Source organism: Mandrillus leucophaeus, unplaced genomic scaffold (assembly GCF_000951045.1).
Source record: "Mandrillus leucophaeus isolate KB7577 unplaced genomic scaffold, Mleu.le_1.0 Scaffold37, whole genome shotgun sequence".
NCBI classification, from domain to species: Eukaryota; Metazoa; Chordata; class Mammalia; order Primates; family Cercopithecidae; genus Mandrillus; species Mandrillus leucophaeus.
Genome location: NW_012103920.1, coordinates 7,269,998 through 7,294,406, shown reverse-complemented (window position 1 = coordinate 7,294,406; position 24,409 = coordinate 7,269,998). Strand labels below are relative to the sequence as shown.

Genomic DNA, 24,409 nt, shown 5'->3' with positions numbered 1-24,409 from the left:
CTTCTTCTTCTTCTTCTTCTTCTTCTTCCTCTTCCTCTTCCTCTTCCTCTTCCTCTTCCTCTTCTCTTGTCTCTGTTTTTCCTCTTTTCTTCCCTCTTTCCACTTGTGGGAAAGAGCAAGAGAACAATGAACAAAATAGATAAAAATATCAGTATTCTTGGAGCTTATATTCTCGTGGAGAGAGAGAGACAATAATCAAGTGAAATATATGGTACAGTAGAAGCTGGTAAGAGCTATGAAGAAAATAAAGATGAGACAGAAGTTGCATAATTTTAAATAGGATGGTCATTTAAAGCTCAAGAAGAAGGTGGTATTTGAATAAAGATTTGAAGGAAATAGGAATGCAAGGCTCGTGTCTACCTTTGGAAGAGTACTCTAGACAGAGGGAAAGACCAGATAAACCACACAGAAATGGGAGTGTAGATGGTATACTCATGGAGCAGCCAAATGGCCCAAGTGGTTGGAGCAGAGTGGGCAAGAAAAAGAGTGGTAGAAGTCAGAGAGAAACCTGGTGGTCAGATCATGAAAGATTTTGAAAATCCATTTTCAATCTGAATGAAATTGGAGAACATTAGGGAATTCTGAGAAGAGGAGTGGTATGATCTAACTTAGGTTTTAGTGAGATTGAACAGGGAAAGTTCAAAGCAAGGAAACCATTTAGGGGACCATATCACCAATCCAGCTGAGAAATTATGGTAGCTTGAGCCATGGGTACAATGGTGAGAGTTGTGGCATGGGTAGGGTTGAAAGGGAAACCAGTAAAATTTCCTGATGAATTGTGGTTTGCGAAAGGAAGAGTCTAAAATAACACCAAGGTGTTTGATCTAATCAATTATAGGGAAATAATTGGCATTAATTGAAATGAGGGAGATTGCTGCTGGGGTCAAGGAGTTGTAGAGAAATATAAAGAGCCCAGTTTTAGGACACATTAGGGTTGAGATGTCGTTAAACATTCAAGAAGAGACATGGAGTTGTCAGTTTTCAGCATATTTAAAGCCATAAGGCAGAACAGCAGGAATTATTGTGGATGGAGAAATAACAACAGGGCTTTGGGGCAATTAAGTATGGATAAGTTGACGAGGTGAAGAGGAAGCAGGAAAGAAGAGTGAGAATATATCACCTATGAGAAAAGAAGAGTGTGGGTAGCCTCGACTCCAAGTGGAGAACGTGTTTCAAGGAGGAGAGAACAATCAACTATGTTAAATGTTGTTAGCTTAAGTAAGATAAAACTGAGAACTGATCATTGGCCTTAGCAATGTGGACATTATAGCGACCTTGGTGATGGTTTGTTTTGTCAAGTGTTTGGGGATAAAAGCCTGAGATAGATTCAAGGAATAGTGGGAGGAGAAAAACATGGGAATATGTAATGGTAAATGGAGGAGAAAGTATGGTCATGAGATTGGGGTTTCTGAGATAAGAGAATTAATAGCATGTCTGTGTTAGTAAGAGAGATCCAGTAAATAAATCCTTGGATTGTGGACAGTTAATTCATTCTAACAGGAGAGAATGCAGAACACAGGTGATGTTGCAGGAAGGTGAACCGGTGTGGTAGTGGGTGCTTAGAGGAGGTCACTTCTGTCTTCTGCTCTTTTATTAGAGAGTCCTAGAAAAGTTAACAAATGAGAAATGAGATGTATTATTGGGGAGAGGAAGTGTGAAATAATCCTCTAAGAGTATGGGACAGTGAAGGCATGCGGGAAATATAATGTGATTGCAGAGGAGCATTTAGTGTGCATATTTGGCATCATATTACAGCAGATATGTACTTACCTGTAGTGTTCTTTAAAACCCAATGTTTATACACAATCCCACATAAGGATGTGTAATTAAGCTCTGTATGCATGTATCAGGCAATAAGTGTATTATGAATAATTTGCTAGTTTTTATTTTCAATTATTTTGTCTAATAAAATAATATTTAAAAGTATTCTCTATACATGAAAAATATTCAACATACCAGATTACAAATGGGCTGTAATAGACAAATGTATAGATGTGCCTACTTAAAAAGAGTAATGTCTGTACTGTAAAGGCTGTAAGTGTGCAAATGCAGGAAGATATTAAGTACTCTTCTTCTTACAGCTAATTGCTGAGTTAAAATAATTTTTAAAAAGACAATAATCTGAGTATCAAGTGACTTTTGACTTTAACGATGTAAATAAAGGAATCGCACTTTTATTAGTAAATGGCCAATAAAAAGCTCAAAATTCTGACTGGGCACTTAATTATTTTGTTTTGCTGAAATCAGAATCACTCTATCTCATGTTTTTTGAATAACTGAATTTGATCCTCTTCTCAGATGAGTAACTGGACTCTAATTTTATTGCATGATCATGTGTGTTCATGGAGGACATCAATCTTGGATTGACCAGATTTACCTTGAATTTATAATATGTTCTCCTTTTATATTAAATTATTGACATGTGTTAATTCAGAATAGGTTACTTCAAATAGAATAAGGATGTCGCGCTTGGAAGGCTGTCTCGTCTGATGCCCAACTCCACACCTCTTTGTTGTCACTCTGACCTCCATAGGAATGACTGAGAGATAATGCAGTAGGAAATTTAGATAAGTGTCACTCATCTCGTTTACTATTTTATATATTCTCTTACATCTAGACTAAAAATAATTGGATGTTGCTCCAAAATTCTGTTCTTCCAGTTACTTCTAAAATAAAATTCTATGTGTGTATGTCTGAATAATTAAATACACTAGTCTATTTCTTTGCTATTAATATCAGAACAGTTTTGCACAAAACTAGTATAAGACTAATGACAAGAAATATCTTCTTCAGTGATAGTTTGTAAGATCTTTTGTTTGTAAAAACAAGTTCTGCTCTGCCTTCATAAGAGGAATTTTCGCTTTCTAGTTGCCACATCTATCTTGTTGTATGTGCATGTGTAGGGGGGTGTTTACTCTATGGAAACATCTATGAACAGATTTGTTCTCTTTCGTATTGCTTTGCAAACCACAAGCTATAATTATCTCCAGCCAGATTTTATTCTCTTCATTTTTATTTTGCTTATATTGATTCCTATTGAGGTTCATAAATATTTGGAAACAATAATAGATGTGCTAAAAAGAGGAACCAGTGAATTATGAAACCAATACATAGATTATTGTGTTCTGATAATGTAACATATAATTTAATCTTAGAATTTTATTTCTGTTAAAATCTATATTTTTCAGCTTATTTTAAAATAATTCGTTTATAATCCTTTGGGTATATACCCAGTAATGGGATGGCTGGGTCATATGGTACATCTAGTTCTAGATCCCTGAGGAATCGCCATACTGTTTTCCATAATGGTTGAACTAGTTTACAATCCCACCAACAGTGTAAAAGTGTTCCTATTTCTCCACATCCTCTCCAGCACCTGTTGTTTCCTGACTTTTTAATGATCGCCATTCTAACTGGTGTGAGATGGTATCTCATTGTGGTTTTGATTTGCATTTCTCTGATGGCCAGTGATGATGAGCATTTTTTCATGTGTCTGTTGGCTGTATGAATGTCTTGTTTTGAGAAATGTCTGTTTATATCCTTTGCCCACTTTTTGATGGGGTTGTTTGTTTTTTTCTTGTAAATTTGTTTGAGTTCTTTATAGGTTCTGGATATTAGCCCTTTGTCAGATGAGTAGATTGCAAAAATTTTCTCCCATTCTGTAGGTTGCCTGTTCACTCTGATAGTAGTTTCTTTTGCTGTGCAGAAGCTCTTTAGTTTAATGAGATCCCATTTGTCAATTTTGGCTTTTGCTGCCGTTGCTTTTGGTGTTTTAGACATGAAGTCTTTGCCCATGCCTATGTCCTGAATGGTATTCAGCATTCAGGACATAAAATACTGGTTTTTTAAAACAGCTTTATTGATATCAAATTCATAATATGAATATTTTATCAGTAATATGAAATGTGCTATTCAATGGCTTTTAGTATATCTACGTTGTGTAACAATGGTCACACCAATTTTAGAACATGGTCATTACCCTGAAAAGAAACGTTACCCTTCTGAGCCACTGCTGTCCCTCAATTACCCCATCTCCCTAACCCTAGGAAACCACAAATCTACTTTGTGTCCCTAAGTCTGGTTTTTTTTTTTTTTTTCCGAAAAGGAATTCTATAAATGTTTGGCAAAATAATTATTTTTAAAAGTACTTATAGTCCTAGCATAGTACTATGTTAATTTTCCTAAATTGACTTCATTTTTAACTTTCTGTATGAAATTCAATACTTAGTACATCTTCCTCTTTTATGTGAATGACTATATGGATTTATTCTTTTATATAATTTATTCTGGTAAGATAAAAGATAGGGTTTCTAGAAAATTATTGTTTTATTTATTTATTATTTTTTGATGCAGAGTGTCATTCTGTCATCCAGGCTGGAGTGCAGATGCGTAATCTCGGCTCACTGCAACCTCAGCCTCCCAGACTCAAGTGATTCTCCTGCCTCAGCCTCCTCAGTAGTTGGAGTTACAGGCGTCTGCCACAATGCCTGGCTAGTTTTTGCGTTTTTAGTAGAAACAGGGTTTTACCATGTTGGTCAGACTGCCCTCGAACTCCTGACCTCAAGTGATCTGCCCGCCTCGGCCTCGCAAAGTGCTGGGATTACAGGCATGAGCCACTCTGCCTGGCCTAAAAAATTATTCTAAAATCTCTAGTGCCCTATATTGAATCGAATTGACAACGATGTAATTTAGGGTATTTTATTTTATTTTAACTTTTTTGTGATTATTTATTTAAATTTTTCATAGATACATAATACTTATGCATATTTATGGGGTACGTGTGATATTTTGTTACATGCATAGAATGTGTAATGATCCAGTCAGGGGATTTAGGATATCCATCACCTTGAGCATTTATTATTTCTGGGAGTTGGGAACATTTGAGTCCTTTCTTCTATTTTGAAATACACACAACAGTGTTGTTAACTGTAATCACCCTAGTCTGCTATTGAACATGAAGCTTATTCCTTCCATCTAACTGGAATTTTGTATTCATTGCCCAATCTCTCTTCCTCTTTTCCCAGTAGGCCATTTCCTGCCTCTGGTAACTATCATTCTCCTCTCTCCCTCCATGAGATTAGGGAATTTTAAACCATCTAATCCATAGAATGCTCCCTTCCAAAAGCCTGCAGCTCCTGCTGCTGCCTGCCTGCTGAGCTCTGTTTCCTCCCCCTCTTTGCCTTTCCTTTCAGGTGGCCTAGATTCTGGTGGGTGTCTCTTAGCGCAATGTGTAAAGGGCTGGGATACCGCATGCCATTAACATTATTTGATCATGGAAATATTGGCCTTTGCTTTCTTTATAATTGTTTTGAATTAGCAGCAATTTCTTAACCCAATAAAATTTCCTTACCTCATTTTCTACCTTTTGTGAATGTATAAAATAAGGTCTCCTAACTAAATGAAATAGACATTATTATGTATATGAGAGTGCTGAAGATGCCTAAAGTAATAAATTGGTTTCATTGCTATAAAAGCATTCATGTACAGATAGCAGCAATTCAAAGAATTGTTCATCTGCTTCAAGCAGTTATTTGAAGCCTACTGTATGATGTTTTATTGAGTTAGTTATGACATCATATGAAAAAAATGTTGTATCATAATATTACCTAATTTAAATCTTTACGTAATTACGAATGCTCCGCTTTCTAATCAGACAAAATAAGATTTAATAACATCCCATAATGTGAAGTTTATTTTTATTTTAATATATAACATTTAAACAAAAAGGCATCTAATTCATTCTGAAAACAGATCAGCTAAGAACTTCTAAGAATGCAAATCTGTTGTTATCCCTGACTTGATATTTTACATTTTCTTGTGTTTATTTTTTCCTAGAAATCCAAAGGTCTAGTATAGGAATAGCTGTAAAAGGGACATAAGGAATAGGCTTGATGTGACTCTGATAATATACGGTTTCATTTGACTCTGGGAGGAAAAGCTTCAAAGTAGATTCTTGGTTGAATAAATTCAGCTCTAAAATTGTCCACACACAAGCTGAGAATTGACTTTTGAATCAGATCCACAAGAAAAACAAACAAAAATAGATATAAGCATTATTTGGTCTCGAATTTATACAAAGTAAATTAAAATTTAAGAAACACGTATGAGCAAAGTCAAGTTTGTGATTTTTAACTTTGTAGCTTGGTATCTGTTCTCTGCTAACATAATGAACTGTTGTTTTCAAATTGCTGTTTTCCAACTTCAGAGAATCAATACATCTTTCTTCCAGGAAGGTAATTTAGATAGAATTTTATCCAGTGTAGGGAATGTGTGTAGAGGCAGTTGCTTAAAACTAAAGATGTATATTTGTATTTCATGTGCAGAGAACTTGCTATTGGCAGCAGACAATGCAGTTCGTTTCTCTGATTATACTCCTCATCCACCACATGTATCCAGTCGGATTTCACTCCTGTCAGCTCATGCTGTTGCATTTATATTTGATTTTCCGTACTTTTTGCTATATATGGTTCACAATATTTTTTCAAAAGGAAAGTTGTAGATACCAGAAAAGGAGTGAGAAAGTCAAGATATGTGGTATTTTGGCAGCAAATTATAATTAACTTTATAGTCTGCATTTTTTTTCAGATCTCCTAATTTATATCCCAACGTTTTCAACATTTTCTGCCTATTTTGAGCATTTGTAAACATTCTGAGAACACTTTTAATCCGCTGTTCATCTACTTCATTCTTATTGGCAAAGTAAGAGATAATTTTGAATAAAAAGAGTATTTTCATGAGAATGTCAGCTTGGACAGAGTAAGTTGTATGTTGGTTTGTAATTAGACGAGACTATTTAGAATGCCAGTCTCAGTTTGGAAAATCACAGGCCCATTAAGGAAAATAGTGTATGTAACTGTGAAGTGTGTGTGTTAGAAGTGTTAGAACAAATATACTGTGAGCTTCTTTGGGGTTTTTGTTTGAAACAGGTAGGTGTTTTGGTTTTGAAGTTATAAAAGATTGCTTACTTATCAATGTTTGCAGATCGTATATCACTTTGGTGGAGGATATAGTATTGAGGCTAAGGATATTTGTTCCATATAAAATATAACATTTAGACCATTTCTGTAATGATCATTCTTACTCTCTATTGGAAAAAATCCAGGATTTCTATCCCTATGAAATCTCTTATGCTCATGTTTTGTATACTACATAGTTGACAGAAAAAGAGCAGATTTGTATAAATACCTTTTTAAATAGCAAAAATGCTAAAAATAGAAAATGTAACTGTCATTCATTTTATTTCATGAATTTATTTTCTTTTTGAATTTTTTTCTTCCTTTTTGTTCACAAAACAGGATCATTTTGGAATTCAGCTTCCTTTGATACTGAGGCTTCATATCTTCATTTTCCTACTTTCCACGGAGAACTTAGCGCAGATGTGTCTTTCTTTTTTAAGACAACAGCTTCATCTGGGGTATTCTTAGAGAACTTGGGGATTACTGATTTTATACGGATAGAGCTTCGCTGTAAGTCTCCTTTTCCAGAGAAGTGTATGAGATTCTATCGTTTAGTAGTAAATCTTTTAACTAATTTTTAAACTACTCGTGTGTCTACTTTATCATCTGATTCTTTTCATTGCATCCCTTTGAAAGACTCAATATTAACTTATCCTTTTTGTAAGAAAGTAATTTGATACTTAACATGTGATAATTTGGAAAAATAATTGGTAGTTTCTTGTACCAATTTAAAAGCAGTTTTAATTTCAGTTAATTAAAACTAAAAAGCAATTTCTTAGTTAATTACGAATTACTTAACCACTCATTTTGATATATTTCTAAGCTGCTATTATGTTAGTATTAAATGTGTATAGCATGCCTTAAAAATTATATAAAGTTTGAATCACTATAACAATTATTTTTAGTTACAATGCCAGTTGCTATTTAGTTTCCTTGCCTTGGATAAATAGCTTTACTTTTTAGCAATAGGAAAAATTAGCTCTGAGGACTATCTTAGAATACCGTTGGGTTTTTTTTTTTTTTTCTAAAAATGTGAATGTATTTAACTGTCTCATTTCACATCAGAAGACCTAGTTCTGTGTTAGTGTCATGAGTTTCAAGCAGTAGCATTCAAACCATGCTATGTTTATTATCTTTCTATTCAGTGATTGTTATGCTGTGGTGCTGTTCCTAAGTATATTGGGGACTTGGCACTCCACCACAGGAACTCACTAGAACAATCTTTATGTGTAATATTTCCAGCTCCAACAGTGGTGACTTTCTCATTTGATGTGGGGAATGGGCCTTTTGAAATCTCAGTGCAGTCACCCACCCACTTCAACGACAACCAGTGGCACCACGTGAGGATTGAAAGGAACATGAAGGAGGCCTCCCTTCAAGTGGACCAGCTGACACGGAAGACACAGCCCGCCCCTGCTGATGGGCATGTCCTCTTACAGCTCAACAGTCAGCTCTTTGTGGGTAAGTTCTCTTTTTAAGCGATCATTTAATTGTATGATATATGTTCAGAAATGGCCCAAGATAAAAATAATACCAACTATGAAAACGAGGGTAATAACAACAAGCAACAGTAGGAAATCACCATTGATTCAGAAACTGTGTCCAAACTGGGCCAAGTGCTTCATTTCTTCCTCACAACCAGCCCGTGAAATGGGTATCATCCATATTTTACAGATGAGATAGCTGAGCTTCCAGGGTTGACTTGCCTACAAAAACTCATCTCATAAATGAGATTCAGATTTGTGTTTAATCCCTATTTGCATACCTGCTTTTTTTTTTTTTTTGAGACAGAGTCTCGCTCTCTGCCCCAGGTTGGAGTGCAATGGTGCGATCTTGGCTCACTGCAACCTCCACCCCCAGGGTTCTAGCGATTCTCCTACCTCAGCCTCCCGAGTAGCTGGGATTACAGGCACCTGCCACCACGTTCAGTTAATTTTTTTGTATTTTTAGTAGAAATGGGGTTTTGCCATGTTGGCCAGGCTAGTCTTGAACTCCTGACCTCACGTCATTCACCCACCTTGGCCTCCCAAAGTACTAGGATGACAGGTGTCAGCCACCACGCGCCCAGCCTTACCTGCATTCTTAATATTACAGGTTACATGATGGGTTTCAGCTTAGATATTTATTATATTAGTGTTTTATTATGATACCAGGAATGTTTATTCTGTTCTCAGAATTGTTGAGGAAACCTTGTTTGATGAGGAAATCATCCAGCTGATGCCAAACAATGGACACTCTCCCTGCCGCCCCTCCACCCCCACGAGTCACCACATTGAAAACAGGCCAATAGCAACAAAACAAAACAAAACAAAGCAAACCAACAAAAAAAACCAGATACCCAGTGTGTATAGAATTCATGTTTGACAGTTTCACCAGTTCCTCTGCTATTTTCCCTCATTTTGCCCTTTTTTTTTCTGATATTTTCTGGTCACCTACTTAATATTTATGTCAGAATGTTGTTCCTTTATTTCCTAAATCCATTCATGTGGCATTTATAGATTTGATAGTGGCATCCTCTAGATGTGTTTGTTTTACTTTGAATCTTTGCTAATTAGTTAGTAGAAATTATGGACCATGCATTATCTCTTACTTGATCACTTCTCATATATTTTAACATAAATGAGGACATAAAACACTATAAAGCAGAATAAATGATAAATTATTAGAAATTGTACTTAAAGGACAAGCTTGATGTAATCCTAGCATTTTTGGAGACAAAGGTAGGAGGATTGCTTGGGGCCAGGAGTTTGAGACCAATCTGGGAAACACAGCAAGATCCATCTATACAAAAAGTAAAAAAATTTAAAAAATGGTGGCACTCACCTGTAATCCCAGCATTCGAGAAGCTGAGGTGGGAGGATGGTTGAACCCAGTAATTGGAGGCTGTTGTGAACTATGATCACACCACTGAACTCCATCCTGGGTGACAGAGGGAGCCCCTGTCTCAACAACAACAACAAAGAAATTATTTTTAAAGAATTCTCAAGAGTTACACTTTTGAAGAAAATTGATCAGATCCCCATTACACCTTTTATTTCTTAAGAGTCTGATGTTATTAACCTTCTCTCACTGGAAAGGATGAAGCATATTTGCAACATATTTGAGGAAGACATGTTTCCAATATATTTGTCTACTTACTATTTTGATAATTTATTATTTCCTTTAGTCAAATATTTAATGAATAGCTTCTATGAGTAAGGCACTATAATAGACAATCTAATCATGATCTTGTGACCACTTGACTGACTTACTTAAGGGTATGAAAATAATAAAGAATGTATGAGAAGAAATATATAACTTTTAATAACGTGCTAGAAGCTCAGTCAGGAAATTGACAAAGCTATTTCTTGAATTACAAAAAATGAGAGATGGCCACAACAAAAGGTATGGCAATTTAAAATCTGTCAGTAGCTTGGAAATAGCCTTACTATTCTTGGAAATTGAGAGGCTGAAATAGTCCTCAAAATTTTCAGTGAAATATGCTGCAGTTTGCCTGTGGATGACCTTTCATTGTTGGTATGAATTTCAGCTTCATGAGATGGAAGAACTACATGTTGTGTCGTGTAGGAATCCTGGCCTTAACTTGATTTCAGACAGTCGTAATGAAGCACTGGTATGTCATCAGAAAACGGCTTTAAAACAGACTTGAGTCTTTAAGCATCGATCATGCAATATAATTTTAATAAGGATCTAAAAGATTTTGTCTTCATGGAGGCAATTGGTTAGGCCTTTGACCTCACTGTATGTGTTAAAATGTAAGGATTGGTGTTATTCCAAAGTTTTATAAAAAATAACTCTCGATTATATTTAAGTCAAGTCATTGAAAATAAAAAAGATGAGGCAAAATAAAGATTTGTGAAAAAAGGTGATATATACTGTTAACAACAATCTGTTTATACAGTTTCCTACTTCCTGCTCACAGATAACTGTGAATAAGTTGCATGATTTAGTGTGGTGATACTAAGGAAAGGGCTTATAAAAAAGAAAACAAAAAACAAAAAAAATGCTTGTAGTCTTGGGTAGAGACAATCATTGGCTGCCAAGACACCACATGAGGGGCTTGGTTTTATCTTCACCTCCACCAGAGTGAACTAATCTGTTAGGAAAGGGCTTCAATCAAGTTGATAAAACAATGCTTGCAAGACAAAGTATTCATTTATCAATTTACAACATTACTATCACACAAATTAGATTTTAAGAAAAATTGTAGCTGGAGGTATTTTTTTTCCCTGTAGGCAGACTCAGTGAAAGACACATTATAATTGAAAAGGTTATACTGAATTAGAGTATGGTGACTGAAAAAATAATTTTAAAAATCAGTAGTAATTAGAGCTAATTTTAAAAAGTACCTACTAGGACCAAAGAGTTCTGTGTCTTCCTGAGATTATATTTCAGTGGAAGAGAAGAGACAGGCAATTAAAAAAATCTATCTATCTATCTAGGAAAAAATCTCTCTCTATATATAGAAAAAATATATATAATGTATAGAAAAAACATATGTAACTATATATAGTTTTTATAGTTTATAGTTACATAGTTACATATTTCGGTGGAGAATATATTTTAGTGGAAGAGACAAGACACAGTCAATAAAAAAGAAATATTTGTATATATAAAAAATTTTATATAACTACATATAGTTTTATAGTTTATGTGTAGTTATATATGACTATATAACTATATAACTATGTAACTATATATAAACTATAACTATATAACTACATATAAACTATAAAACTATATGTGGTTATATAGTTTATATATAAACTATTATATATTACATATAAACAATAATATATAAACTATTATATAATATAAACTATAATACATAATATAGTGTATATTACATTATATATAAACAATATAAACTATATAGTTAAACTAGTTAAATTAATTGATAGTTAAGCTAGTTAAACTATATAGTTTATATATAACTATATATAATAATTACATATATAACTATATATTATATAACTATATATAAACTATAACTATATAACTACATATAAACTATAAAACTATATGTGGTTATATAGTTTATATATAAACTATTATATATTACATATAAACAATAATATATAAACTATTATATAATATAAACTATAATACATAATATAGTGTATATTACATTATATATAAACAATATAAACTATATAGTTAAACTAGTTAAATTAATTGATAGTTAAGCTAGTTAAACTATATAGTTTATATATAACTATATATAATAATTACATATATAACTATATATTATATAACTATATATAAACTATAACTGTAGTTTTTGTATGTAGTTTATACATATATAAAATATATGTCATTTATATATTTATATATAGTTATATATCACCACATGTATGTATCCATACATGTATGCATGCATGGTTGTGCACATACACATATACATTTTCCGACACTGATAAATACCATAAAGTAAAAAGGATACCATGGAATCAGGCAGTGATTTGTGCAGGGGACTTCTATTTCAAGCAGGTGGTCAGTGCAGTCTTCTCTGGAGATGTTAGCAGAGTCCTCCTAATTTGAGCAGAGGTCCGATGAAACAGAAGAGCGAACCTTGTGAACAAAGGAGAATTGAGGAGAATTCCAGGCCATGGCTCAAAGTGGTGGGAATAAGCTTTAGGGATTCAAAGAATAAGGAAAAAAAACAATGTGGCTGGAAAGAATCAGAGTTAGGGAAAGTATGATGGGAAACAAGACTGAGGTATACATCGGACCTTGTAGGGCCATGGCGAGGACTATGGATTTTACTCTAAGGAGTCAGAAGAGTGACCTAATTTAATTTACATTTTCCACGCTCTCTCTTACTACCCAGAGGGATGCGGATGGAGGAAATGGAGGGCGGGCTGTCGCAGTGGTCCCCGTGAGAGAGAATCGTGCTGCAGGCTAACGTAGAGATGTTGAAATTTAGATACACGCAACTTGCCAATGAATTGGTCATTGATGTTAGTGTTTTACTATTTATCTATGATAATATACACGCAACTTGCCAATGAATTGGTCATTGATGTTAGTGTTTTACTATTTATCTATGATAATACGCTTGGGGATGAAATGCTTCTTTGTAGGTCTTTGGTTTTCTCACATTATTTCCCAGTTTTTGTTTTTGTTTATTTATTTTTGAGACAGAGTCTCACTATGTCACTCAAACTAGAGTGCGGAGGTGTGCTCACTGCTCACCGCATCCTTGTTCTCCTGGGCTCAAGGGATCCTCCCACCTCAGCCTCCCAAGTATCTGGCACCACAGGTGCATGCCACCACACTTGGCTAAGTTTTGTATTTTTTGTAGAAACAGGGTTTTGGTATGTTGCCTAGGTTAGTCTCAAACTCCTGGGCTCAAGTGCTCCACCCACCTCAGCCTCCCAAAGTGCTGGGATTACTGGTGTGAGGCACCACACCAGCCTAGCTTTAAGTTTCACCTGGAGTTAGCTTTTCTTGTTTTCTCCCTTCATCTTAATTTATAGCAGTGACTAAAGCTGTTTCCTGGCTCGACAGTCCAAATTGTATACCATAAGCCATAAGCTTGCCGGGCTGCAAAGAGTCTCTGGTCCTTCTTCACAGGCCAGAGAAAATATTTCACCTTCTTCCTCTCCTTTAATGACACGCACCTGCTCCATAATCGTACTCTTACCAGTAAATTGGGCTTCTTTGCTTATAGATTTTGTTCCAGCACATGTCATATGTAGAAGGACCCTTCTTGCATTTCCTCACATGTTAATCCCCTGAAATATGTTAGGGTTAAGTCTTGTTCTGTTCTCAGAGTTGGTGACTCCATGGATGATTGGTAATCTCTACTTCAATCCAATATAATTGATTTTCTGGTTACAGTTTTAAAGGGTAATTTAATTTCCCTTACTTGCAAGTTCAAGAATTTAATTTGTGGTTCATCCGTCCATCTTAAAGATAATTATGGCTAATCAGCATTTTCAGTGTGCGTAACGACTATCCTTTGTATCTGGATATGGGGCAAACGAATGAGGTAAATGTGAATCCGAAAAGTAAGTATAGTTTTCAGCATGACTTTATTCTTCTAATAAAAATGTTTTAAATACAGAGACTGATGGTAATAATAATAATGTTTAAACAAGTTTAGAGATTAAACGTACAAGATGAGGACTATAGTTAATAAAATTGTGTGGTATTTGGTATTTGAGATTTTTGTTACATATAGTAGATTTGTCACAAAAATAACTATGTCAGATTATAGATTTGTTCATTTGCTTTTACTACAGTAACCTTTTTACTACCTCTGTGTTTCCTGTAACATCATGTTGTAAACCTCAAATATACACAAAAAATTTATTTTAAAAATGAGTAAACTACATGGAAACACAATTTTTATAATATAGGACAAGACTGAAAGACTGTTAGTGTTATTCATCCTGAAATAGATGATGTTATTGTTCCAGCATTAAGTAGTTTTGTTAAAAATGCACTTTCCTGTTGGTTAACAAATTTATAGAACCCTACTGTGGAATATTTCAAATAACAAAGTTATTTTAAAATATAAATATGAAATGTTAGAAATTTCAATAACATGGAAATATATTAATTTGAGATACTGTGTTTAACGCTTTACCTGCAAATAAAATGTGTAGCTATTTGGATATATGATACATTTGATTTAAATTATATTCTCCATCTTACTAACTGGGTCTATGTTGATAATATTTATTAGCATTGAATTTTTTGAGATTAATATTTTTTAAAAATTTGAGATAGGTCTCTCTCTCTGTCATCCAGAGTGGAGTACAGTGGTGCAATCTTGGCTCACTGCAACCTACGCCTCCCAGGCTCAGGTGATTCTCCTACCTTAGCCTCCAGAGTAGCTGAGACCACAGACACATGCCACCATATCAAGCTATTTTTTGTAGAGACACAGTCTCCCTATGTTGCCCTGGCTGGTCTTGAACTCCTGGGTTCAAGAAATCCACCCGCCTTGGCCTCCCAAAATGCTGGGATTACAGGTGTGAGCCACCATGTCTCACCTGCAGATTAGCATTGTTGCTAATCTCTCAGAAGTGGCTGTTGCAATGAGACCACATGAAGGAATCCAATGTATTTTCTCTATTGCTTCTTCACCCTCTTTTCTAAAGGCCAGTCGTAAAGTATGTTCACATCTCAGAGGGAAACTCTGAGGAAAGATTAATGCTTTAATTTCTGAGAAAAATCAGTAAAAATAAATAGAAAGCATTTTGAAAAAATGTGATGCAGTTGGGCAGCAGTTATATATGACAATTGAAATAGGAATAAGGAAATGATAAATGGAGTTTCAGAGATGCGGCTAGCGTTAGCCTACACCCGAGCAATACAAACCAGAAGGCTTTTGAGCAATCCCTGATGTTTCAAATATTAGAAAAATTAGCTTCAACTAATCTAAACTGTAGGATGTCATGCAAAGTAAAGGAAGAATAAAATAATGCACAAAACCCTTGTATGACTAAGTGATAAGAATTAACATCATTGTAACATGACAGATTAGACATAATGAGCACCAAAACAATGAACATCTCCTCCTCTCCTCCAGATGATTCCAGCCAGCACATCACATTGCTTTTTTATGATAAAATGGATTCGCCTTCTGTTTGTAGCCCGTCTTTCTCCATTTTTGTTCTTAGTTGTGACATTGGGTCTTTACTATCCTTTTCATGTTCTTTCACTTTGTCCTTTGTGTGTGTGTGTGTGTGTGTGTGTGTGTGTGAGATTTATGCCTATCTTAAGTAGTCCTATTCAGAACTGCCTCTTATTGTCTTTTAAAAAATCAGCGTATTGAACACGTGCCCTTGACTTGCTAACACTGAGGACTTAGCATCCGGTCACCGCTGTTATCGTAAACTCACAAATGTTCTCCAACCATAGAAATGATGGAGAGAAAAGAATCAATCATTTTAAAAGCTGAAATGTGACCGTGGTCATTTTCTATTTTGGTTTGTAAACTCAGCATTTTCGTAGAAGCTTCTTAAATTAGCCTTGAATTGATTTTCATGCAACCAGCTCTGCAATTTTTGTTTTCAGTCTCAATTCTTTTACTGACAGTTTTTTAGACAGGGCAAACTTTATCTCAGTACTTTGTGACTCTCACCTGGAGGAGAAGTAAGGACCCCTGACATAGTCAGAAGTAATTTGCTTTGCATTTGAATTGCATCGAATCTATACATATTTATTGACTGTTTAGAGTGAACAATTGCTAAAAACCACATGCAAAGGTTAATGTTGAAGTCTAAACATATTGAAGCTCTGAGACCGTAGTGATCAGTCTCAGCTGTGTGTGTGTGTGTATTTGTGTAAACATATGCATGTATTTCTGTGATTTCACCTGAGAGTGAAATTTCTAGGTCACAGCATATGCATAGGCTAAGCACAGGAAATAGTGCCGTATCTCTATTCACCATTGGATAGCTTCCTTTATAAAGTGGCTGTTCAGATCTGTTGCGCATTTTCTACGAGATTGTCTTCTTTTTTTAAAAAAAAATTTCATAAGAATTCTTTATATATTTCAGATGAATCCTTTTCATATAGATTTATTATGAGATCTTCAACCTCTCTGTGAGTTGATTGTGCTTTCATATTGTTAATAGTGTCTTTGAATGGACAGAAGTTATTAATTATAATATATTCCAGCTTTTTATTTTTTAGTTTTGGTTTTTGATACGCTAAAATATAGTTATGGGAAGAGAATATCAAGCAGCCTTAGGTTTGAATTCAGTACAATAAAGGTCACATTTCTCTTTAATATAATCAAATCATTTATCTTAATTAGGCACTTCTCCCCTCCTTGAGGCATCTTTTTCATGATTAGCCTAAGAAGTCCCCAATGTACTTTTCTATGTCCAGTAGTAAATCTTAGTGATCATTGACTGAGGTCAGAATTCAGATGGGATATTTGAGGAGAAGAGAATGTGATTATTCATCAATGAACAACAGTTTATTTCTTTAAAATAGGCTTTAGCATGGTCAAACTAGAGAGTTGCTCTGGCTTCAACATGTGAGAAGTCTAAATAGACTCATTCTTTCTGCTCCTTCTATGACTGGGGCACATTTTCACCAGTGACTTTGATTCAGGGAAAAGTGACTGAATTTTCTGCCCATGACACTATTGCTAACAACAGCTGCCTCTTTGAACCGCGATAGTTCTTTGAACCCGAGGGAGAATAGTCCTCTTCCTCCCCTCCATTCCAGGACTTTGCTTAATGAAGAACATTGCATGACAGACTTAGAGCTGGGCCTCCAGATTCCCTGCCTTCTATATTAACCAACACCCCTAATTCTGCAAGGCAAAGTTTTCCACCAGGATGCAGACAGGGCTCACAGTCCAATGCTTGACATATAGAAGACGACTTTCTCCCTTCAATCTCCTGACTTGGTCATGGGCCCAGCCTGCATGCCCTGTCACTTTTCTGCCCCAAGTTAATTTGTGGTTGGGCTTTGCCAGTTTTTCTTTGCCATAGTGTCAAGGTCAGGGACACTATGTACTCTTCCAGGCAAATTTCTATAGCTTTGAATTTTAAAGAGAAGGTTGAGGATCTTGATTTCTTTATTTCTGTAAGGCCCCTGTGTGAGTTATGCAGTTGTTCCCAATTAATTCTCAATAATATTCAAGCACAGCACATGAATAATTTGCCACTAAAATTTAAAGTGTCATCTCAAAGGTCTTTCTGCCGCAAAAGTAGTGGAAAATTGGCATAGGAAAGAACCAGCTTCTACTCCATGACAGTAACATCTGTCACTTATCGTAATTTGCTGAGAATAATAGAGGAAAGGGTTTGGTGCTGGGTCTCTACTCAGCACCCAGACAAATTATTTAGATGCAAGACCTCAATACCATTACATAAGTGGACAGGTTTGGTTAAACTCAATAAACATGGAGAGGTTGGGCATTTGTTTCACAAGATACTCAGTGTTGTGAAGTCCCGAAATTCATTATATCTGATATAGCATGGCAGGTAAATTGATAGAAAATTAATTGGAAGACAGTTCCAAACGTAATAGCTCAGTGGAAACATCCAGAATCAATTAACCAAACTGCAACTCATTTTAATTGGACACACTCTAACCCTGAAAAGGCACTGGAATCTTTAATTAAGCTTTCAAGCCCAATCCTATTTACATTAGCCAGGTTTTTCAGAATAGTTACATCTGAAAACAAAGTTATTAACTTGAAACCTAACAGTAAAGGAAAAATTCTAAATACATGTGTGACACAACAGTTTGTGTCTAATTAGATGTTGTTTTCTGGTCATTTAAAATGTAGCTTAAAACTATATGGTTAGGTAAATAAAAAGTACAGAATTAAGATATCCTGTTTATAAAGTTGCATACTGATTTTCTTCTCACTTTTACAAATATTATCTAAGCATATATTTCACATGTGTTTACATTTATCTTCTTCTGCTACTCACCCCACACTCTGACTTTCTTCTTTACTGCGTATTTATTTTTATTATGTTGTGGTAATCTTGTGTTTCCCCATCTAAATTTGTTACTAGCGCTTTTTGTCAGCAAGATTGATTTCATATAGTTTTATACCTTCAGTGCCCAGAAAGAGCTGCTAGATAAAGCTTGGAGAGCTGAAGTGCCGTTCAATCCAAAGATGATCTGAGGCATACAAGAAAATGGAAAAGTCCTCTTCTTTTACCAGAGTGGGGAGTGAAGTGCAAAGAAACTTCCTTGGAATGAAAGGCTATGTGTGGGTCTGAATCCTACCTCTGCCTCTAACTAAATGTGTTTATTCTAATATTTCCTCAGATGGACCTGTGGACCGATCTTTGAAATTCTCTATGTCCCTAGTTTCCCATCATCCAAAACAAACTAAATACGAAAAATTCAGTTAGAACAGCTGGAAATGGACTTTAGTCAGTCATTGGACCCCAAGTTATTTAGTTGTGTTGTTACTGGCAGAATAAGATAAGCCCCTGAGTTAGGGAGACTGTGCGTGTTTCAGAGCAGCACATGCATAACGATGTGATTTAATGTTACTGTATACCATTGACTGTATACTATGATTTAATGTGGGATAATACAAAGTAAATTAAATATACCAGGAATACACCTTTAATTCAGAGTTCACAGAATGTGGCCCCCTGCAAAAAGTTCCTGTGCCATGCGAAAACCAGATGTGAGCTGGACCTTACCCAGGGAAGAAATATCCAATAAGGATGCCAAAAGAATCTTGGCCAAAGACTTTGGACCCTAGGAGCTCACTGAGTTGAGTCAACAGAGTGGAAGAATAGAGAGGTGTGAAGATAAAGGCGTAGCAGCTCTGATATGGAAGGAAAGAAAAATCCTGAGCATAAGGCAGAAGAGAGACTTCAAGAATGGCGGGGTCCTAAAAAAACTGCATATAGAACCACCATGGGATCCAGCAATCTCACTAATGGGCGTTTATTGAAAGAAAAGAAAATCAGTTTATTGAAAAGACAGCTGCACCCCTAAGTTTATTGTAACACTATTGACAATAGCCAAGATGTGGAATCAACCCAGGTGTCCAATAACAAATGAATGGATAAAAAAGTGATGTATATATGTAATGGAATACAGTTCAGGCATAAATAGAATGAAATCCTGTCACTCAGAGCAACATGGATGGAACTGAAGTGCATTATGTTAAGTAAAATAAACCAGGAACAGAAAGTTAAACACAGCATGATCTCACTCATATAAGGAATGTAAGGAAAAGGTGATCCTGTAGAAGTCAAAAGTAGAACAGAGGATAGTAGAAGATGGGGAGGGTACAGGGAAGGGGCACAGAGGTTTGTTAAAGGATATACTATCACCGCTAGATAGGAGGAGAAAGTTCTAGTGTTGTATGCCGCTGTAGGATGACTATAATTTACAATAGTACGTAGTTTCAAATAGGAAGATATTGAATGTTCCCAACACTAAAAAATGATAAATGTTTGAGATGATGGAGATGCTAACTACTCTGATCTGATCACTACATAGTATGTATATCATAACATCACTACATACCTCATAAATATGAACAATTAGTGTGTGTCTATTAATTTTTAAAACAGAACAACAAAAAGGAATAAACAACTCAATTGGGCACCCATATTAAAAACCTAAAAAAAATGACAGAAGTAAATGTAAATGTAGGAGGAATTAAACAAGAAGATTTCCAGGCATTCTGAAACTGTGATGAAATTAACACCATCCCTACCACGCTCACTTATGACAATGGCAATATGTTTACACTCTCTAGATTTATAAATAGATTTATAAATAGAACGGCTAACACCCTTAAGACCTTGGCATCCTTCATGGAGGAGAAACATATTATGTAAATGGAAACATTTTGAATAAACATTTAAATACAGCAATTTGGATACAGTTATAGCTATGAATCTGAATTCTGAATAGTGTTAGTGTCCGTAAGTCCAGAATCCTCAGGAATTCTTTGAGGTTCCTTTCCATAGTCTTTCATTATTTGCAAATATATAATTAGTTTATTAGAAATGTTCACTAAATTTAGGCCTCGTTCTCAGTCTCAGAGACCCAAGCATCTCTGTGGGGCAAAAGGGGCCCCCTCCTTACCCTTGAAGCACTATGCCCACATCTCCCACTTCGATGTATAATGTGGTTTAACAAATGAATGAAGGAATGGATTTAATAGTTACAACACAAATTATTTGTCTACCACTGCTCTTTGTGCTGGATATACAGTAGCAATCGAAGTAGCCCTTGTTGAATGAAGGCTAGGTTAAGGAGCTACCTAAACGATTTGGAAGAAACAAAGTGAATGTGTTTTAGGAAATGAGAATTTATATGTAAAGAGTACATACAAGGTCTTGGTGATGAGACAGCATCATTTATCCAAAGATGGAGCTTCTTTTTAGAGGCCTCACAACCGTCTAATTGCCTCTCAATAGAATTGCCAGGTTATTTAGATTAGGGTACTATTTTCCCGCTTCAAGTTCTGAGTATTAACTTGGAGTGTTCCTGGACACAAATTTATGTATGAGTCTACCCAGGGCTTACACTCCTATCAGGACAGTGCTAATAAAATGATGGTCTAGTGATCATCTGAATTAGAATCTCCTGCAAGCCTTGTTAACTCTTGAGATTCACAACCCTACTTTTGGACCACAGAACCAGTATTTCTTGGAGCAAGCTACTGAGTCAATTTATTAGAAGCTCTCCATGTGATTATGTGTCACTCATATTTCTTAAAGTTTGAGAATCTCTACCTTAGAATAATAGGGTCTGATTCCAACCAAACACTGTAGACCTCTTCAAGGGTGACTTGGTAAGTACATATGGTTATATATTCAATGAATGTTATATCACTTGTTTCTGTATCGATCCCCTTTTGCAATTTTGTTAAGAATCTTTCCAAGCATAAAACACTGAACACTAGACTAAGCTTTAGAAAAACAATCACTGCAAAATATGTCAGACAAAAACAAATAATCTGACATTCAATTACCATTTTTTCAATGAATGGATAACAACCAAAGGACCATATCAATGCACCATCAGAAGATCTCAAGGATTCCTTCGTAATTCTCACAAAGTTAAAACTCTCCCAGAATTATGATCGGGTTTAAATATGAAGGACAAACCACACTTACCCAGCAATATATACTTATTAAAATTCCCAGAAAGTAGTTTCTACATTAAAATAGCGATACATGTCACTGTTATTTTGAATGAGAGTAGTGTATAACCTTTATTTTATTCCTCAATTTAAAGATCAATAAATATTTTTTAGAAAATATATGTAACATAGTCAACTTTAAAATAAATTGAATTAAAGCTGTGTCTTTCTTGGAGTCTATATTTGGCCATGAATTGTGTTTCCAAAATTATATTTGCTCATCCATTTTTTTGCTGTTCTCTGTAAGGCCTCAGTTTTGTTTGGTCTTTAAATGCTGAATAAAACACCTAGGAACATGTTTCCATTTGCAGTATTTCCTTTTTAGGTGGAACGGCCACCAGACAAAGAGGCTTTCTGGGCTGCATTCGGTCTCTGCAGTTGAATGGGATGACCCTGGATTTGGAAGAAAGAGCCCAGGTGACTCCAGAAGTGCAGCCAGGTTGTAGGGGACATTGCAGCAGCTATGGGAAGTTATGCCGCAATGGAGGGAAATGCAGAGAAAGACCCATTGGGTTCTTTTGTGACTGCACTTTCTCTGCATTCACAGGGCCGTTCTGCTCAAATGGTAAGTGTGGCACGGAAGACTGTAAGAGGAAAAATTATTCAATGTGAATTAAATGTCTGCCAGTTCTTTTCTTTCCAGCTATTTGAAACACACAAAAAATCAATTTGAGTTTCTTCGGCAAAGAATCTATTGAATGTAAAGAATAGATACAAGATCCTGGTGATAAGACAGCATCATATATTCAAAGTTGGAGCCCATCATACTTCATTACTTAAATGTTTGACTCAAACTAATCTTTGTTGATGATAAATCCATTGATAGTCTCTTTTATGTATTTTAAAGTGTTAGTTGCTCAGTCTGCTTTTTTATACCTAACATTGATTCTCTTAAATAATATGGTTGTCAACACCCTGCCCCATGGTGCTGTTCTTTATTTTAAAATCATTTAAAGCATTACTTTTGTTTTGTTTTTTTTTGAGACAGAGTCTCACTCTGTCACTCTGTCACCCAGCCTGGAGTGCAATGGCACCATCTCAGCTCACCGCAACCTCCATCTCCCAGGTTCCAGCGATTCTTCTGCCTCAGCCTCCCGAGTAGCTCGGATTACAGGAGCCCATAACTATGCCTGGCGAATTTTTGTATTTTTAGTAGAGAGAGGATTTCACCATGTTGCCTAGGCTGGTTTCAAATTCCTGACCTCAAGTGATCCGCCCGCCTGAGCCTCCCAAAGTGCTGGGATTACAAACATGAGCCCCCATGCCTGGCGCTGTTGCTATTATATTTGTTGAAGATACTCAACAATGCAAGGATATTTCAGATGCATTTATTTTTATTTTTATTTGTTTGAGTTTTTTGGCATATTTTTTCCAGAAATATAAACAGTATACCATTAAATATTGATGCATTATAAAAATAGACACACTTATACATTAATCATACATTTTATTGTATGATATATTGAATATCTGCTGGTGAAATAAAATAGCAGAATAGTTTTCAGCTTCTCTCATTCTCTGATATACGTCGTGGAAGAAGGAAAGAACAGTTGTAGGATTAAGTGTTCTGGACAGACTTCTATGAATATATAAACATTTATTCTTTCATAGCTCCTCATAGAAGACTGACATCCAATTTAAATTCAATTACTTTAAAGTGTGTCTTGGCTATTGAACCTTTTCCTGAAGGAGGCTAACAAAACTTGGCTCCAAATTAAAACAACTCCTGACTTACAAAGAAAGCATGAGGATGAGCTAATAAAAAGTTTGCCATATGTACTTTTCAAGTCATCTGCTTTTCTCAGGAATAATCTGTAATTTACAAATCAACTTGTGATCATAATCATATACTGTTGGTACCATTCTAGGACACTTTTCATGTTTAAAGTGATAATTAAGACCATTTATTTAAAATAACATGTCTTCGTTTTTTGGATATAAATAATTTCCAGTTCATCTTGCTAAGTGCAACTATAAATGTTACTCTGCATGCACATATTATATTGAATATAAAATGTATGTTATAGATAATAAAATAATGAAACAATAAAAAACCCTAAAATGTCAAGGGAGTCTAAACATTACTGTGTGATCCAGTAAGTATCATCTACAACTTGTATTCAATAACCAGTCCTTTTTTAGTAATGAAGAGAAGCAGATTCGGGGATTTAAAACGAGTTATTTCTTCTGCCATCCTCTTCATTTTCATACATATGTATTTGGTGTGTGTATGAGAGAGAGGGGAAGAAAGAAGAGAGAGAATTTGGGATATTAATCTCATACAAGAAAAATATTACACTTTTGTAAAATGATTTAAAAGAGGTTGGTTAGTTCCATTTGTTGATGCTATTTCCCTCTCTCATGTTAATACTAGACTTGGCTTTCTTTTTATAGTACACAACAACTATGAGAAAATGTTTAGACCTAAAGGAAAATTTCTGCCTCTCGATCCTGGGAAAGAAGAGAGTCAAACATCCTTCCTTCCTATTTTGTAGATAGGATGCCCTAGACTTCCTTTAAGATACGCTTCATTTAAGATTAGTGTGTACTATCTGCACGTAATAGATGGGAGTTAAAATGTAAATAAAAAAGTAGATGATCAAGGAGATAGAACACAAGCCTGGTTTGTGTTTGAACTCAGAAAGCATTTAACTTTGAACTGTAAAATTATAATAGTGCATTAATTATATGTGATTTTAAGAGAAAGCCATTTCAAAGATCATTATGAAAGCTCTATTAATTTACTTTATTATTTGATTCTAGTTTAGTGTTGGTTCTTCTATCATGCAACTCATTTAAAGAAACTAAAACATTAATTATTGTAACTAAAGCAAGATTC

The 24,409-nt window shown here is 35.1% G+C and overlaps 1 protein-coding gene across 2 annotated transcripts in view; it reads left to right on the top strand.

The window, feature by feature from the left end:
* The window catches only part of CNTNAP4 (contactin associated protein-like 4), a 276,153-nt gene that overhangs the window by 230,950 nt on the left and 20,794 nt on the right, over positions 1-24,409 (top strand). For both annotated transcript variants that reach the window (XM_011990104.1, XM_011990105.1), the window contains 3 exons: positions 7,296-7,466; positions 8,199-8,417; positions 21,896-22,135. In XM_011990104.1, coding sequence (XP_011845494.1) covers positions 7,296-7,466; positions 8,199-8,417; positions 21,896-22,135 — 630 coding nt within the window. The remainder of the gene's footprint in view (positions 1-7,295; positions 7,467-8,198; positions 8,418-21,895; positions 22,136-24,409) is intronic.